Here is a 17,707-nt window from a genome sequence, read left to right as displayed (position 1 = left end):
TCTTGTGATGCAATGATAGCATCCCTACTTCTGGGTCAAAAGCTGCGGGTTCAAGTCCCACTCTGAGACTTGGTCACCTTGGAAATTATGTCCATAACATGGCCAAACAGGTTAATTATCAGCCTGTAACTCCTGCCTGATGGCAGCTAGTAAGAGTTTTCACCCTGGTCAAACTGCAAACCATTGCAGTGTTCTGCCACGAATAATCATGGACCAATCCAATTGAGGTCTATGGTCACCAACAGCCTCTTAGGACATTGACCTGGGGAGAACAGAATACAAAAGAAACTTGTTTACTTGAGGGTTAGGGTGAACAGTCACACAGTGGTTAGCAATATTGCCTCACAGAACCAGGGACCTGGGTTTGATTCCAGTCTTGGGTGAATATCGCGTGGAGTTTGCACGTTCTCCCCATGTTGTGTTAGTTTCCTCCAGTTTCCTCCCACAGTCCAAAGATGTGGAAGTTAGATGGATTGGCCATGCTAAATTGCTCCTTAGTGTCAAAATAAGGGGGATTAGCGAGGTAAATGTGTGGGGTTACAGGGATAGGGTGGACCTGGGAAAGATGCTCTGTCAGAGAGACGGTGCAAACTCGATAGGCCGAATGGCCTCTTTCTGCACTGTAGGGATTCCATGACTAATTTACACAAATAACCTACAAAGAGGATCTGGTTTTGTATTTAAGGGAGAAAAGAATATGAAGATATACTCATAGGATGAAATGAAGTAGGATGGGAGGAACATACGCACCAGCAGGCAGTAGTTGGGTGAGATGGCCTGTTTCTGTGCTGTCAATTCCATCTGGCAATTTACATAGCATGATGCAAAAATAAACACTGTAATTTGTTCAGGAATGTTGGTTAATCTTTCCAATTGTTTAATCTCACCAGTTATTGCAATCCTTTGCAATTGTGATTCCAGGAGCATAGTTTTCTCCTCCATATGAACAAGGGCACTGTTCAGGAGCAATGCATCTTCCATTGTCATCTTCCACGAGGTTAGCAGGGCACACACAGCCAGGGACACAGCGGCTAGCCGACTTTTAGCAAAGACACAAAATGATTTATTTTCAGCTTGCTGTTATGTCCAATTGAGAAGCAAACGGCGCAGATTTACGCAAACTCATAACTACTGGTTTTACACAGCAGTCCTTACTCTGAGGTGAAATATTATGAGATTAGCACAAGAACAAAATTCTGCATAATCTAAATATTGCACATGTTCCATTCCATTGAGATCACGAGTGAACAAGATAGCAAGGTAGCATTGCATTGAAGAACAACAAAATATAAAATAATAAGAGTTTTTAAATATGTGTAGCATTTAATATCAAAATTCAGAATTATTGTGCATTGAAAATTGCAAGAGAACAATTAAAATGTAAATGTACAAATTTTGCTTACACATGGCTTATTGTAGTTTTTGCAGGTCTTTGCACAATAGGTATCCATATTTCTACAGTCAAAATACGTTTTCCCATTCAGGCATCCTGGATAAAGAAAAAAAATCCAATTGTTTGTTTAGAGATGACCATCCATTTGGATTCAAATTGGGATGTTGATTTATACTGACAGAACTGAAAAAATCAAAGCAATTGCTCACCTGGACGGGCGGTTGTCGGAGCTATCGAACAGTAAGGCTTCCCATTTTCACAAGCGCTGAATGGAATAACAAAGTTATATTTAACACACGTTTAATTATTTACCTGATACTTGCAAGGTATGATAAAGATACTTACCAGATTTGACCGTTCACAGTAACACTCTGCCCTTCTTTGATAACCACTTCACCAATATAACAGGGGCAGTCTGATGTATCGATACAAGCTCCAGCGTTGTCCATGTACTTCCCCTCAGGACATCCACAGCCATAAACTGGGACATCCTGAACCATGCAGGTGTAATCGTACTCAGAAAGTGATCGACAGGTGCGGTTACAGGTCTTCATGTCATTCTCAAAGACCTGAGTGTTGGCGCATGGTGTATCTAAGTGGAAAAACAATGTAGATTTACGTGAAGCATATAATGCACTTAAACCCAGTAAGTATATATCTCATTCATATTCTCTGCCTGGGTAGATATGGAGAAACTATTCCTATTGGTAGAAGGATCGAGAATCAGAGGCACAGATTTAAAGTAATTGATAAAAGAAGCAAAAGCAATATGAGGAAAAAAGATTATCACACAATGAGTGCTTAGAGTCTGGATGCATTGCTTAGGAGTGTGTTGGAGGGAGGTACAATAGAGGTATTCAGGAGGGAATTAGATAATTATTTGAAAAGAAACAATGTGTAGGGTTATGGGAAGAAGATAGGAGAATGGCCCTCTATGAAATGGTCATTCAGTGAGCTGGTGGAAACACATTGGAATGAATGGCTTCCTTCTGTGCTGTAACAATTCTTTGATTCTGCAAAATTCATGACTTGTTTATTTTCCACCATGCTATTATGCAGAGAAAAGTGGGAGAGTTATCCCGGTGTACTGGCAAAGTCACACTAGCGGTTTCACTCACACCATGTTTATATAGAAATAAGTCTCTGAAGGAATCCAATCTGTGTGGAAGACCATGAACTACCACATTCCCTACTTATTTGGTTAAATTTCTTTGACAAAATCTACATATATTTGTCGGTGGAGGTCAAAGCAGATCTTGAAATAAACTGTTTTGAAATATTCAAATCTTCCATTGATGCATAAGAATTCAAGAACTGTAAGATAGTTCATTCCTGTGCATCAAAAAAAATGTATGCAAGGTCATAACCCCTTACATCTTTATCACAAATGCCCATCCATTTTGGAAATGTATAGTACCAAAATGTGTACGTAGCTCGCACAAGTGTGCACCCACATGAAAGGAATCTTTTTTATTTATTATTTTGTAGGATGTGGGCATTGCTAGTGATAGCCGTCATTTATTGCCCATCCCGGATTGCCCACGAGGCAGACGTTTGAATGTTTCTGGAGCTACTAATTCCTGGAAGAGGTCGCTCATCACTCAATGGAATCTGAACAGTTCCTATTGCCTGATCTTCCAGCAATTTGTACAATTAACAGGTAATGGCGTCCAGCTCCACAGGAGGAGGGAGAGGCCAATGAGGACATGTGCAACTTCACAGGAGGAGGGAGAGGCCAATGAGGACATGTGCAACTTCACAGGAGGAGGGAGAGGCCAATGAGGACATGTGCAACTTCACAGGAGGAGGGGGAGTCTGATAAGGAAATGTGTAGGTCTCACTTGGCCTGGAATAACCTGCAAGATTCGTGGCAGCAGTAAAGTCCGTCTCCAAAAGGGATGACCTCTGCAGCTTTTTGGATTTGAGCTGGCATCTGTCTCCAGCGGCTGTCAGGTTGTCTAGCTAGATCAACTCTGCCACCCCGCCTCCCCCCCACCCCCCCGCTTCCCCAACTCTAATAAATGCTCATGCTGCATTTCCATTCCATTCCATTCCATTCTGATTATATACTCACTTCCTGAAACTGGGCAACAATTTCTTAATCCTAGATTCATGAAGAAGATGACCGACAGGGTGAGATTGAAGAATATCAACTCCGCTAACTCTGATTTATTTTCACAATGGAAAGGTTCTCTCTCATGACAGACATCTCTGAAATTTCAAAGTCTGTGCCTGAACTTGGCATTTGTCATCTTCCTGGGTTTGGGGCTGGCGTTGCGCTGGGGTTTGTGCATGCATGAATTGTGGAAGCAACTGGCCATTTTAATCAGCAGCTGTCTTCACTGACTTCCAGTTTCTGAACCCTGTCTCAGAGTGTGCTGACCAGACCAGATAAGAGGGGGTCTGAACTTAGTGGATTCATTTGGATAGCCAGGGTGCCCCCTTGGAGAGGTAAGGTAGCTCCTTGGATATGGTCCTGGGGCATTTTTGCAAGAGGTAGGACACTCATTGGGAGAGCCAAGGACCCCTTTTGGAAGTAAGATATCCTTTAGGATTGTTATACGGAAACCTGATTACATGATTTATACACACAAACCTGTTGGAACTGTCAGCTATCCAGGATGTGTCAAAGCTGTCCAGGAAATGTCCAAGGATACTAGATGAGTTGGCATGAAAGGGCTAAGGGCAAAGAATGGTGGTTGGGGATATGGGTTGGTATGAGTTGGCACTAAGTTGCATGAAGTCTAAGAGGATCCAGAGGGGGTAGGTAGAGGAACATGGAGGTATGAGGGGCCAAGGGGGGCATAGGTTGGCATGGATGGAGGATAGGGTGTATGTCGGGGTGAGGGGTGAAGGGATGATCTTTGTTTTATAAAATAGGGAAGTCGTGCTGAAACTATACAAGTCACCAGTTAGACGCCTGGAAAACTGTGAACAACTTGGGTCCCCTTCTGTAGGGAAAGATATACTGGCATTGGAGGCAGTCCAGAGAAGGTCCACTAAGTTGATCCTGGGAATGGAGGGATTTTCTTATGAGGAGAGGTTGAGTAGCTTGGGCCTATACTCATTGGAGTTCAGAAGAATGAGCAGCAACCTTACTGAGACATATAGGATTCTCCAGGGGTTTGAAGAGTAGTTGCTGAGAGGTTGTTTCCCCTTGTGGGAGAGTCTTGGAGGAGAGGGTATAATCTCAGAGTGAGGGGTCGCCCATTTAAGAAAGAGATGAGGGGCAATGTTCCTCTCTCAGAGGGTGGTGAATCTGTGGAATTCTTTACCGCAGAGGGTAGTAGAGGTTGGGTTATTAAGTATGTTCAAGGCTGAGATGGACAGATTTTTAGTCAGTGAGGGAATCCGGGTTATGGTAAGGTGGGAAAGTGGAGTTGATGATTATATTAGATCAGCCATGATCCCATTGAATGGCGGAGCAGACACGATGGACCGAATGGACTATTTCTGCTCCTACTTCCTATGATCTTATTATTTTTTATTGATTTAAACACAGTACCAGAGCACAGAGGCATGCCTTACACCCAGGCCACCTCCACACTCAACAGCTGTCACATTCGTTCCGAGGCTGCTTGCCCTGACCCTGACCTCCAGTTCAGCCGCCCTCCCTTTCATTTACCACGCTCCACCGACCAAATACCCGATCTACAGGAGGACATTTTTAAAGTTCGGGTGCACTGAGGCAGGAAATATCTGGACTCTGTGCCCCTGAGTTGGGGACAGAAATCTGGGCCTCAGATTCTGCTTTCCTAAAGAGGCAGCGACATGACAACTTACTGCAAATGTTTCCTCTCCAGTTTTTCACAGTGATACCATGAGCAGCACACTCATGGACGTACGCTCCCAGTCCAGCGCACAGACAGTCATTGATATCCTCACAGGCGCAGGTAGCAGCAACACACATCTAAATAAGTAAAGAAGTTTAAAATTCAAGCAGCATAACAAGTTAAAAAATCAAGTGTGATAATTAATATAGTATTTTAAATTCAGGTCCACCATACAGAGTTATTTAACACAAGTTTATATAATCTACACACTTATACTACACACTCTGGGGAAAATCATACGGTGAGATTTTCCAGTCATGCTCCCCCCAAAACCAGAAAATTCCACCCGAGGTCAATGGACCTTTGCATGGTCCACGTCCTCCCCCGCACCCCCACCCCCCCACCATCCACTATGATTCCCATGGCGGATGGGATGGGAAATTTCTCCCAATAATGTCTCCCTGTCTGAGATCAGATAACTCTATACAGAATATGCACTGAACCTGGGATCTTCTGGTGCTGTTTGGATCAGTTACTCAATGGATAAACAGCCAAGGTGGAAGCACATGGGATTCTGAATTGGCAACTTTTACTTTGAGTTAAAAAGGAAACATTTCCATTTACCCCTGATCATTCCATACCTGATAATAAACTATGGGATCGACTGCAGAATGACAGACAGAAAAGGCACCACTGGGATCTTTTATGGACTTGCACTTATCACTTGCATATTTTTCTGAAATGAGAGGTAAAAAATGACTTTTATTTTAAGAAAAAATACTTGATTTAAAAATATTTCTGCAAACTGCTCACAATCTTTCCATGCACAGCCTAGAATTTTCTGCACACAATGGTGGAATTCATATCATGGCCGGAATTGTCTGGCCGTTCACCACCCATTACCCGCCACCAACACCACCCCACCCCCGCCATCACCCCCCCCAAAAATCATTAAAAATTATTTTTAAAAATTGCTGAATCATTTACATAATTTCATTGGTCTACACCATCTGGCTTCGTAGCAAATTTAATTTTTTTATCTGTAAAGTCTTTTTAAAATTTGCCTGTGAGCCTAAATCAGCAGAAAATCAGGTCAATTTGAAAGCCATCATCAAATAGCCACAATCAGCAGAAACATTTGTGTGATTTAGACAATGGTCAGGTTTGCTGGATCAGCTTTGAATCAATTTATTTATAAACCAGCATTAATTATCCTAGAAACTCAATTTATGCTTAACGAAACTAACGCTTTCCACAACTGCTTGTGCTGGTTTGGCTGATGTCACTGATAAAACTAACAGATACCACAGTGCAAATGTTTTGAGTACAGACCTCTACATCAATTAATTATAATGATTTTAAAGGTAACACAAAACCACTGTAACCATATTGCATTAGAAAAGATAATTACCATTTTCTGAACTGACGCAAGCGGGAGGTACTATTGCATCCGGACAACTCTTCTGAATCTTCCAGGAATTAACAAAAGTAATGGGTGTGCTTTCCACAATGCCATCTCGAGATAGAAAGTCATCATCTGCATTATCATTGAAGACGCCACATAAACCTGATGGAAAACAATGCAGGTCATCACAAAGGAGTAGTTACCTCCAGAATACTCCTCCCTGGTTTGGGAATAATTTGGACCCAGTGGTATATTTTGTTAAGAGATGCAGATGTTTTTTAAAAATTTATTTTTATTTATTTATTAGTCACAAGCACGCTTACATTCACACTGCAATGATGTTACTTTGAAAATCCCCTCGATGTGTTATCCAGTTTGTGATCTAATGTCACCCATTTCATTTCAAGCAAAATTAGGATGATTTACGCAATTTTAATTGAGGTAAGTGATTGTTGTATATTACAGATATGCTGTCCTCGGGACACAGAGTTAAAACCATGGAGCTTTATTTACAGAGGTGTGTTCACCTACATGGCTGCTTCCTCCCTGACAGTTTCCCATGCTAGTGACCCATGACATCACTTCCAGTGAATATATTAATACAATAGTGCTCAATGCGATTAATAAGAATCAATACAAGTACATGACAGTGGTAGAGTAGTAATGTCACTGAAGTTGCAATCCAGAAACCCAGAGTAATGCTTTGGGGATTTGGGTTCAAATCCCACCACAGCAGATGGTGAAAATTGAATTCAACAACATTTTGGGGTTAAAGGTGGCTATTGTCTTAAAAACCCACTTGGTTCACCAAATCTGCCATCCTTACTTGGCCTGGCCTACACATGACTCCAAACTCACAGCAATGATTCTCAAATGGCCTTGAACTGGACCCTAAATGAGGACTAGTCAAAACTTGAACAATATTGCAATACTTGGTGACTCAAGCCAAGCCCTGCAAAAAGAGTATCCAGATTATTCCATCTTCACAATGCAAAAACCAATGGAGAGATCAATATCCAATGAATGGCTACAAGTGAAAGCACCACCTAACTCAGCATACCTTGGAGTAGAGACTGGGTTGTTAAATATGTTCAAGACCTTGGAGTGACCTGAGGTAGGACACTGAGTTTCCCAAGACACCTAAAATTAACTGCAGCCAAGGTCAAGTCCAGAAACAACTTGATCTCCAAACCAACCCACTCAACTTGGAATGCTGCTCCCACCACCCTCTGAACATCAGCACTCACATTCTCATACTCAGTAGCAAAATACTGCACCCCTGTCTGGTCAAGATTATGATGTGGAGATGCTGGCGTTGGACTGGGGTAACCTGGTGTTGTTAGACTCCTTGCTGGGTCAAGATTATCACACACACACAGTTGACACCCAGCTGAATGCTATCATGCATATCATTACTGAAACACCATGCTCAACGTCACTCTCTCGGCTCCCAGTCCTGGCAAACATCACTCTTCCACTTATCCACCAACTTGCAACAATCCACAAAATGATATAGAAAGTTCGCAATGCCCCCTACCTGCTGCTTCACGCTGATCTAGTCAGCCCACCCAAAGTACAACTCCCACTAAGAAAGCCAATCTGGGAAAACCTTCCCACACAGAACTTCAAAGCAAATTCCACCTGGACAAATAAATGAGAATCATTGGACACGACAAACAAGTACCTGGTCTCAAATACAACCCACCAAGGAAAGAGTGGTAAGCCCTCAACAGATCAGAACTGACCATGGCCCCTGCTTGGCAAACCTCCACAGAAGGGGCATTAGTGCCAGCCTCCTATGTGCTGTGGGAGAAAGCAAACTATGCAGCACCTCATAGAAGAGTGTCCAGTTCAGAGACTCAGCAGAGATGTATCCACACTCAACACAGAAGGACTGGGAGAAACGGCTTGGCTTAGGGACTTTGCATTCATTAAATAAAAAATCTTGAAGAAGTAGTAGAATGTAATCCTATAGCTAAATTAAGTATGCATTTAAATGAATATGTCATAGTAACCATACCTTTTGTACTTTTCTTAAAATCTTCAGACAGCGAGATGTAAAGCTGCATAATAGGAGATATCTGCACTTGCATTTTCAATCCAAATGTTGTTGCCACTTGAATGAACATTGAGGACTGCTGAAATATTATTACTCCGCCTGTTTTAAAGAAAATATAGTTAGTTACCTCATATGTGCTTTATGTCCTGCACCCTACATGGCTGCAGACAAAGAACTGAAAAGTGGCTTTGGATTGGCTAATAGCTTTCCAACCTGCACAGACATAGAGGGCAGAATGAGCACCGCCCATGCCATAAAATTCTCCTTGCGATGAACAAGACAAAACAATCTTTACAAAAATGCTGGAGCTACTCAGCAGGTCTGACAGCATCTGTGGAGAGAGATTCGAGCCATTGTTTCGAGTCTGGAAAGGGGTCACCCAAACTCCAATCATTGGCTCTATTCTTTCTCCACAGATGCTGTCAGACCTGCTGAGTCACTCCAGCACTTCTTGCTTTTGTTTCAGATTCCAGCATCCGCAGTAATTTGCCTTTAAAAACAATATTTACCTTTTCTGAAAGGCATTGTGACCACGGTTCCATCAAAATGTACTTTGCCATCATTGTTGAACACAAAGGAAGTCTATAAAAAAAGGGTGCATTTATCACATTCGTTATTTATCATCGTATTGGAAGAATTAAAGTAAGTGGTTTTACAAAATCTCACCTGATCCTTGGTTAAGGTCACACTCTGCAGACATGTCTGTTTAAAAGCAGCTTGACACTGGTGAATCGCTACCTTGATGGTCCAGTGCTCTGTCTGTGGAAAAGACATTCAGAAATGGAGAAGTCGCAAATGTATCAAGCATGTATGATTATGCTTCAGGCATTACTTATATATTTGTTTTAAAAATTGATTATAAGTGAGATTAAAATGTCAGAAACGTACAAAAACAGCAACGTAGGAGCAATCCCCTTTCATGCTATAGTAGTTGCTGTCAAATGTTGTGATGTAAGTTGCTTCTTCAATTTTGCATCTCCCAGGACATTTACGGTGGGAGCATGACCATGTTCCAGCTTCACAAGTGCTGGAATGAAAATACAAATGAAATCATTGAGATTTACTAAATGTTTGAATAGCTTTTGTGTAGAAACTGCAAATGCAATGTACAGTGCAAAGCCTACCATGACTGACAGGATTCTGTCCTTGTGTCTCCAGATGAATAAACCGCTCCATCATATTCACAAGGACATTCTGCTTTCTTGATGCATGTGTTTCTTCCTCTTATGTCATCAAGAACAGTGCCTGAGATACATTAAAATACATTTCTAAGTACTTTCTTCTATTCACACTAAAGTTCACAACTTTAATTTCCATTTACTAATCCAATTAAATCAGTCTTCAGTGACATGTCTAGCATGTCTAGGAGTTGGAGTTGTACAAGACATTGGTAAGGCCACACTTGGAATACTGTGTGCAATTCTGGTCACCCTATTATATAAAGGATATTATTAAACTAGAAAGAGTGCAGAAAAGATTTACTAGGATGCTACCAGGTCTTGATGGATTGAGTTATAAGGAGAGGCTGGATAGACTGGGACTTCCTACTCTGGAGCGTAGGAGGCGGAAGGGTGATCTTATAGAAGTCTATAAAATAATGAGGGGCACAGATCAGCTAGATAGTCAATATCTTTTCCCAAAGGTAGGGGAGTCTAAAACTAGAGGGCATAGGTTTAATGTGAGAGGGGAGAGATACAAAAGTGTCCAGAGGGGCAATTTTTTCATACAGAGGGTGGGGAGTGTCTGGAACAAGCTGCCAGAGGTAGTAGTAGAGGCGGATACAATTTTGTCTTTTAAAAAGCATTTAGATTGTTACATGGGTACGATGGGTATAGAGGGATATGGGCCAAATGCGGGCAATTGGGATTAGCTTAGGGGTTTAAAAAAAAAGGGCGGCATGGACAAGTTGGGCTGAAGGGCCTGTTTCCATGCTGTAAACCTCTATGACTCTATGTCACGGGGCGGCATGGTGGCACAGTGGTTAGCAGTGCTGCCTCAAAGCGCCAGGGGTCCAGGTTCAATTTCGGCCTTGGGTGACTGACTGTGGAGTTTGCATGTTCTCTCCGTGCCTATGTGGGTTTCCTCTAGGTGCTCCAGTTTCCTCCCATAGTCTAAAGATATGTAGGTTAGCTGGATTGGCCATGCTAAATTGTCCTTTTGTGTCCAGGGATTTGTAGGTAAGGTGGATTAACCATGGTAAATATGCAGGGTTATGGGGATAGATGTTCTTTCAGAAAGTTAGTGCAGACTAAATGGGCCAAATGGCCTCCTTCTACACTATGGATTCTATGGTTTTGTGTTCATTATTTCACCGAACATTGTATCTCTTTACTTCAATCAGGAAAATAAGAAATTCTCTCAAATTACTATTTCTGAAATTATTCCTTCCGAGTACAAGTGTAAAGGTACTGGCTCCTTGCTACATAATCAATTGCTGATTCACACAAGAGAACTGCATGATTAGAAGTTGATCCGGTCATTGATTTTTCTATCCATTTCATCCATTTGCAACACTGATGTTGTGCAGCATTTACAATGATAAAGGTGATTGTCAAAGGGTTTCAGAATTCAAGTTGTGGATATGTCTGTGTGGTCAAAATATCTTGGAATGTGGGTTCATGCCCAATATGGCCGTCCAATGTCACCCACGCCTTTGAGTTTGCTGGGTCAATACGAGGACATTTAATCAGCATGGACAGATCATTCTTGTACCGTTGAGGAATGTCCATCACCACTTACTTGCCCCATGTAGGTTAAACCTACGAATGCTGGCTATACCCTCTTTAATCCCCTGTGTAAAGGGGCCTGATCAATAACATTTCAAAAAGAAAACTAACCTTGCTTTTCTTTGGGGGTCTGGGCACTTTCCCTGGGATCCACCCTCACCCTTCTGAAGGCAAAAGTGCCTCATCTCACTTTGTGCAATGTTCGCCTACACACCAAGTCCTGAATGAACCAATGCAGCAGGGGTAATGAGCATTTGGGATCTCCCTTCTCACTTCTTCCCCTGAACAATTTTTGCCTTGAATTCGAGCTGGGGCTCCTGACATTCACGAGGAAATCAGAGAAATCGCTGCGACAATGTGGAACAGATTCCCCATTCTTTTGGTGGGCGTCCTTTCTGATTTCTATTAAAAAAGGGGTGAAAGACCAGCCGATCCCCCAGACCCCTCCACCCCAAGAAATTTCCAGCTCCCTGATCCTGCCGTAGCGTCACTAGACCTCTTGGCTGATTTTCGCAGGTGTTCAAAGAAATCTAATTGGAAATAATGTTGTGGCGTGCCAGCCGGATTGAGTGTGTTAATGTGAAGGACACCATGGTGTAAATGTATGGCAGGTCACTCACTGTTTTATCTTAAACTAATAACAAGGCACAAGAAAAAGATGAAATTGTTTTCAATTAATAAATACAATTACCCTCTGGACAATCGCAAGTATTCACACACTGATCACATTGCGGCTGAGATTTTGGAGCAGAGCAGGTTGGAACACACGCTGGGCCACATTCCTTATAAACCTGAGTAGCTGGACATTCGGGTTTTTCTGAAACAGAAAGGCATTATTAAAATCTTTCCATTTTGATCACTAATTATACAAATATATGATTAAACGCACATGCAGATATTTGCTTTACCGAGTAAGAATCTTCATTAAACAATTACATCATCATAGTACACAGTACAGAAGGAGGCCATTCGGCCCATCGAGCCTGTACCAACCACATCCCACCCAGGCCCTATTCCCGTAACCCCACACATTTATCCTGCTCATCCCCCTGAAACTGAGGGGCAATTTAGCATGGCCAATCCACCTAACCCGCACATCTTTGGACTGTGGGAGGAAGTTGGAGCACCCGGAGGAAACCCACGCAGACACGGGGAGAATGTGCAAACTCCACACAGACAGTAACCCAAGGCCAGAACTGAACCCGGGTCCCTGGCGCTGTGAAGCAGCAGTGCTAACCACTCTGCCAGCATGCTGCCCATCTTGATGATTGAGCTTTCATTTTAAGGCATGCATCCTTAATCATGGGTTGAATTGTCCTGATTTCCAGAGATAACTTACTGCATTTAAGATCTGTTCTCCATTCCCGTGTCTGTGTAACAGTCTCTTTGTGACATTGCCGTGACATCTCTTCAAAAGTAGCACATTCACACTTTGATTCTTTACAGGTATAAGAGTCTGCAATACACATTTTCAAGTACTGTTCTATAAGGTTGTTGTTCTCAAAACAGGATGTGAAGTAGTTGGAGATTCCAACAACACAGGTCTAAAAATGAAAGAAGAAACACAATAAAAGTTATGCATGGGAAATCCCACTGCTCCAATCTCAAGTCACTGAGTTGTCTACAAAAGCATTTCTTTTGCTAAGGAAGGGATTAGCTTTTTATTTATTCATTTGTTGGACATGGGTGTCGCTGGCTGTCCAGCATTTATTGCCCATCCCTAGTTGCCTGAGAGCAGTTGAGAGTCAACCATTTTGCTGTTGCTCTGGAGTCACATATAGGCCAGACCAGGTAAGGACACCAGATTTCCTTCCCTAAAGGACATTAGTTAACCAGGTGGGTTTTTACGACAATGGTCACCAGTAGATTCTTATTTTCAGATTTTCTTTATTGAATTCAAATTCCACCAGCTGCCGTGGTGGCATTCAAACCCAGGTTCCCAGAGCATTAGCTGAGTTTCTGGATTAATAGTCTAGCAATAATATCACGAGGCCTTGAATACCATAGCTCCTTTAAAGTGGAGTCACAGGTGGACAGAGTGGTGAAGAAGACATTCAGCTTGCTTGGTTTCATTGGTCAGAACATTGAATACAGGAGTTGGGACACCTTGTTGAAGTTGTACAAGATATTGGTAAGGCCACACTTAGAAACATAGAAACCTACAGTGCAGAAGGAGGCCATTCGGCCCATCGAGTCTGCACCGACCACAATCCCACCCAGGCCCTACCCCCATATATTTTACCCACTAATCCCTCTAACCTACACATCCCAGGACTCTCAGGGGCAATTTTTAACCTGGCCAATCAACCTAACCCGCACATCTTTGGACTGTGGGAGGAAACCGGAGCACCCGGAGGAAACCCACGCAGACACGAGAAGAATGTGCAAACTCCACACAGACAGTGGCCCGAGCCGGGAATCGAACCCAGGATCCTGGAGCTGTGAAGCAGCAGTGCTAACCACTGTGCTACCGTGCCGCACTTGGAATACTGTGTCCAGTTCTGGTCATCCTATTATAGAAAGGATATTATTAAACTAGAAAGAGTATAGAAAAGATTTACTAGGATGCTACTGGGACATGATGGTTTGAGTTATAAGGAGAGACTGGGACTTTTTTCTCTGGAGCGTAGAAGACCGAGGGATGAACTTATAGAGGTCTATAAAATAATGAGGGGCACAGATCAGCCACATAGTCAATATCTTTTCCCAAAGGTAGGGGAGTCTAAAACTAGAGGGCATAGGTTTAAGGTGAGAGGGGAGAGATACAAAAGTGTCCAGAAGGGCAATTTTTTCACACAAAGGGTGGTGAGTGTCTGGAACAAGCTGCCAGAGGTAGTAGTAGAGGCGGGTACAATTTTGTCTTTTAAAAAGCATTTAGACAGTTACATGGGTAAGATGGGTATAGAGGGATATGGGCCAAATGCGGGCAACTGGGACTAGCTTCGGGGTTTAAAAAAAAAAGGGTGGCATGGACAAGTTGGGCCGAAAGGCCTGTTTCCATGCTGTAAACCTCTATGACTCTATGAGGCCATCGCTCCCTCCCATCTATGAAGGGTGGTCATCCAGAATGGAGAAAAAAGAATGATGACAATGTTTAAACATTCTATGATCTTGTTTCATTTATTACTGACAATCAATATTTTATGTGGAGAGTAAATTAACATTGTGGAGAGTTCTAATTATGGTCTTCTCTTCACTCCCATGATCTGAATTCTCTGATTACATCCCTCATCCCCTAGCCTTCAAACTCATTTTCTTCCAGATAAAACATCACTGCTAGATTTTTTTTTATGACTGCACATGAACTCAGAACTCTCCATGCTCTACCCTCCCTTTGGCATGATACATCTGCCACTTTTGATTTGCTGTCAGCCATTCTCTCACCTCACATAAGGACAAACCTTTTGTAGCAGTGAATGGTAATGAACTGGAACTCACTGTCTGTGAGTGTGGTGGAAGCAGCCGGAGTTTTACCGCCCCGGGAATTGGAGCGGGCGAGGGGCAGAGCATGGAAAGGTCCGTTGACCTCAGGCCAGATTTTATGGTTTCAGGACAAGTGAGGTCGTAAAATCCCGCCCAATCAATGATTTGGAAAGGAGATTGGATGGGCATTTTCCCCCACATCCCTCCGGCCTCTCAAAGAAAACCTCGCTCATGAGACCCACACCCTGACCCCATTCCCATTAAAATCTTAATCACCTAACTTGTTGATTCCCGCAGAGTAAAGGATTCCATCACATCAGGACCCATTCTCTCAACTTTACAAATCTGCTGTCATCAACCACCTGCTCAAAAAACCTTTATCCTCCCTAAATACGGCCCCACGTCAAATCTCCTATCTTCTTAAAGGTTCGTTAACATGTTGTTGCTTTCCAGATCTGTGCCCAACTTTTGCATCACACTTTGTTTTAATTCTTCCAAACAGGATTTTGCCCCTCACAAAGCACCATGATCATGAACAATATTCCTTAAATCTGTGGCATAGGTTTGATTTCTCTTCTTGTTATCCATGTCTCCTCTGAACCCTTTGAAGTGGTTGATAACTGCGTCCTTCTCCGAGGCCTCTCCTTCATTGTCCTGCTTATTGGATTCTTCTCACTTGTTTTACTTCCACCTATCTCATTGTAGCGAGACCATCTTTACCAATTGTTTCCCTTCTTATGCTTCTGCTGTCTGCAATGGAGTCCAACTTGAATCCATCTTTGCCCACTCCCCTTTTCCCTTATCTACAAGCTCATCCTTGCCAAAAATATCTGAAGGCATGGAGGCATTTTTCCCTTATGACACCCATTTCTACACCTCCACCAGTTCAACTGGCCACCCCAGTACTTCTGCAATGTCAAACTAAATGTCCATAATCTAGTCTTGGCTGTGTCTAGCAGCCAGCAATTCGAAGCCCAAAACCAGCATCTTTGCCCACAAACTCCACAGGCTGGAATGCCAAACCCCACCCCTCCTTCTGTTGACTCTACTTTGGCTTTGGTTAGCCAGGAAGGGCACTTTCCTGGATCTCAACTGTAAAGCTCATGTTCAGTCTTGTGAAAGCCGATCTGTCTTAATCTCCTCAGTGTTCTGCTACAACAGTGCAACACGATTGACTCAGTATTGGAAACCTCTGATCTGGGAAGTCTTTGCACTGGTCTATCATTTTTACCTTGTAAGGACTGAGCAAATGTTCTGCCTCTTACAAATCATAGAATCCCTACAATGCAGAAGGAGACCATTCGGCCCATCGAGTCTGCACCAACAACAATCCCACCCAGGCCCTATTCCCGTAACCCCACATATTTACCCCGCTAATCCTCTGATACGAGGACTAATTTAGCATGGCCAATCAACCTAACCCACACATCTTTGGTGGGAGGAGACCGGAGCACCTGGAGCACAGCAGACGCTGTGAGAATGTGCAAACTCTGCACAGTGACCCGAGGTCAGAATTGAACCCTGGTCCCTGGCACTGTGAGGCAGCAGTGCTAACCACTGTGCCACTGTGCGTGGCACAGTGGTTAGCACTACTGCCTCACAGCACCAGGGACCTCGGTTCGATCTCTGGCTTGGGTCACTGGCTGTGCGGAGTTTGCACATTCTCCCCGTGTCTGCGTGGGTTTCCTCCAGGTGCTCCGGTTTCTTCCCACAGTCCAAAGATGTGCGGGTTAGGTTGATTAGCCATTCTAAATTGTCTTTTAGTGTCAGGGGCACCAGCTAGGGTAAATGCAGGGGGTTATGGGGATAGGGCCTGGGTGGGAGTGTGGTTCGTGCAGACTCAATGGGCCGAATGGTCTCCTTCTGCATTGTAGGGATTCTATGATTCTAATCAATACAAATGCCAGAAGAAATGATTGAAAGTTAACGCATGGTCATCCCCGTTTCAAATGGGGCTCCGCTGGTTCTCCACAGAGTTTGCAGCGGGAGAACAGCACAGCTCCCTTGGAAATTTGTGAATGTGATTTTTCATCATTGATTAGATATGAGGAAATGTTCCTTTTTCGAAATTAGCACCCTCTCAGCTCGATAAGCAGAGTGGACACAATGTGCCGCCAAAAAATTCAAGTTTCTCTGTTGTCTCCTGTACTTTGTCCTTAGTTATAAACTTACCGTGCTTTCTGCATATTTTGACTGATGAAGTTTGTTGTGACACGTGTGGCCCAAAACATCCAGCTTATTTGCATCAAAGAAAGATGGACCTAAAAAACAAAGGTACGGCAAGCGACTCAGCAAATGGTACAAACATGTCAGTATTAACATTGAAGCTGACACATTACAACAACAGAACAAGAGACTTGATTCATTCGAGCAAGAGAAAAGACAGCTATGGTTATAACATTTCTTCTTTTTACCATAAATGGTGTTGGAGCCTTCTTCAACATTCCCACATAAGCCACAGAGTTGCCCTTGATAGCTACTGTCAAGTATTAGCTGCAAACAAAAGTAAATATAAAACGTTAGAAGTAGCTACGTCTAAAAGAGCGACAGGTCTAACTCCTATGGGGGAACAATACAAATGCAATATATTATCATTACATAAGGAAGTGTTTGTCAGAACTTTCTCCCCCTTACTGCAACTGGTTTGCATGAGATTGCACATTCCTGTCAGGTATAGTTTAATGTTCTTACTTTGCCCAACCAGTAATATCATTCAAATTTCCAACACTGAATGCACATACATAAGATTTTGCAATTCACTCTGATGACTGCTGATTGTAAACACCTCTCCTCAAAGGGATCTTTCTCACTCTCTCTCAAACAGAGCCTCCATCAGTTGCCTGCAGACTTGCTCCAGTAACACCTTTGTCTTGGATTTCCACTCGATTTTCCATTCGCTCCCGTTCTTTCTGGACAGGTTTGTTAACA

At 42.9% G+C, this 17,707-nt stretch overlaps 1 protein-coding gene across 1 annotated transcript in view; it reads right to left on the bottom strand.

Annotated features, from left to right (window-relative positions):
- The window catches only part of LOC144507482 (mucin-6-like), a 119,899-nt gene that overhangs the window by 44,212 nt on the left and 57,980 nt on the right, over positions 1 to 17,707 (bottom strand). Inside the window, exons 8-23 of the mRNA XM_078234607.1 lie at positions 17,194 to 17,272; positions 16,952 to 17,040; positions 12,696 to 12,900; positions 12,048 to 12,173; positions 9,755 to 9,875; positions 9,519 to 9,657; positions 9,297 to 9,389; positions 9,140 to 9,212; positions 8,592 to 8,729; positions 6,578 to 6,733; positions 5,808 to 5,902; positions 5,177 to 5,303; positions 1,739 to 1,985; positions 1,603 to 1,658; positions 1,404 to 1,489; positions 888 to 1,039 (exon numbers count right to left, since the gene is read on the bottom strand). Of these exons, the coding sequence (XP_078090733.1) occupies positions 888 to 1,039; positions 1,404 to 1,489; positions 1,603 to 1,658; positions 1,739 to 1,985; positions 5,177 to 5,303; positions 5,808 to 5,902; positions 6,578 to 6,733; positions 8,592 to 8,729; positions 9,140 to 9,212; positions 9,297 to 9,389; positions 9,519 to 9,657; positions 9,755 to 9,875; positions 12,048 to 12,173; positions 12,696 to 12,900; positions 16,952 to 17,040; positions 17,194 to 17,272 (1,982 nt within the window). The remainder of the gene's footprint in view (positions 1 to 887; positions 1,040 to 1,403; positions 1,490 to 1,602; positions 1,659 to 1,738; positions 1,986 to 5,176; positions 5,304 to 5,807; positions 5,903 to 6,577; positions 6,734 to 8,591; positions 8,730 to 9,139; positions 9,213 to 9,296; positions 9,390 to 9,518; positions 9,658 to 9,754; positions 9,876 to 12,047; positions 12,174 to 12,695; positions 12,901 to 16,951; positions 17,041 to 17,193; positions 17,273 to 17,707) is intronic.

The sequence above is a fragment of the Mustelus asterias genome, chromosome 19 (genome assembly GCF_964213995.1).
Source record: "Mustelus asterias chromosome 19, sMusAst1.hap1.1, whole genome shotgun sequence".
Taxonomy (NCBI): domain Eukaryota; kingdom Metazoa; phylum Chordata; class Chondrichthyes; order Carcharhiniformes; family Triakidae; genus Mustelus; species Mustelus asterias.
Note: the sequence above shows the minus strand (reverse complement) of the source record. Positions and strands in the feature narration are given on the sequence as shown.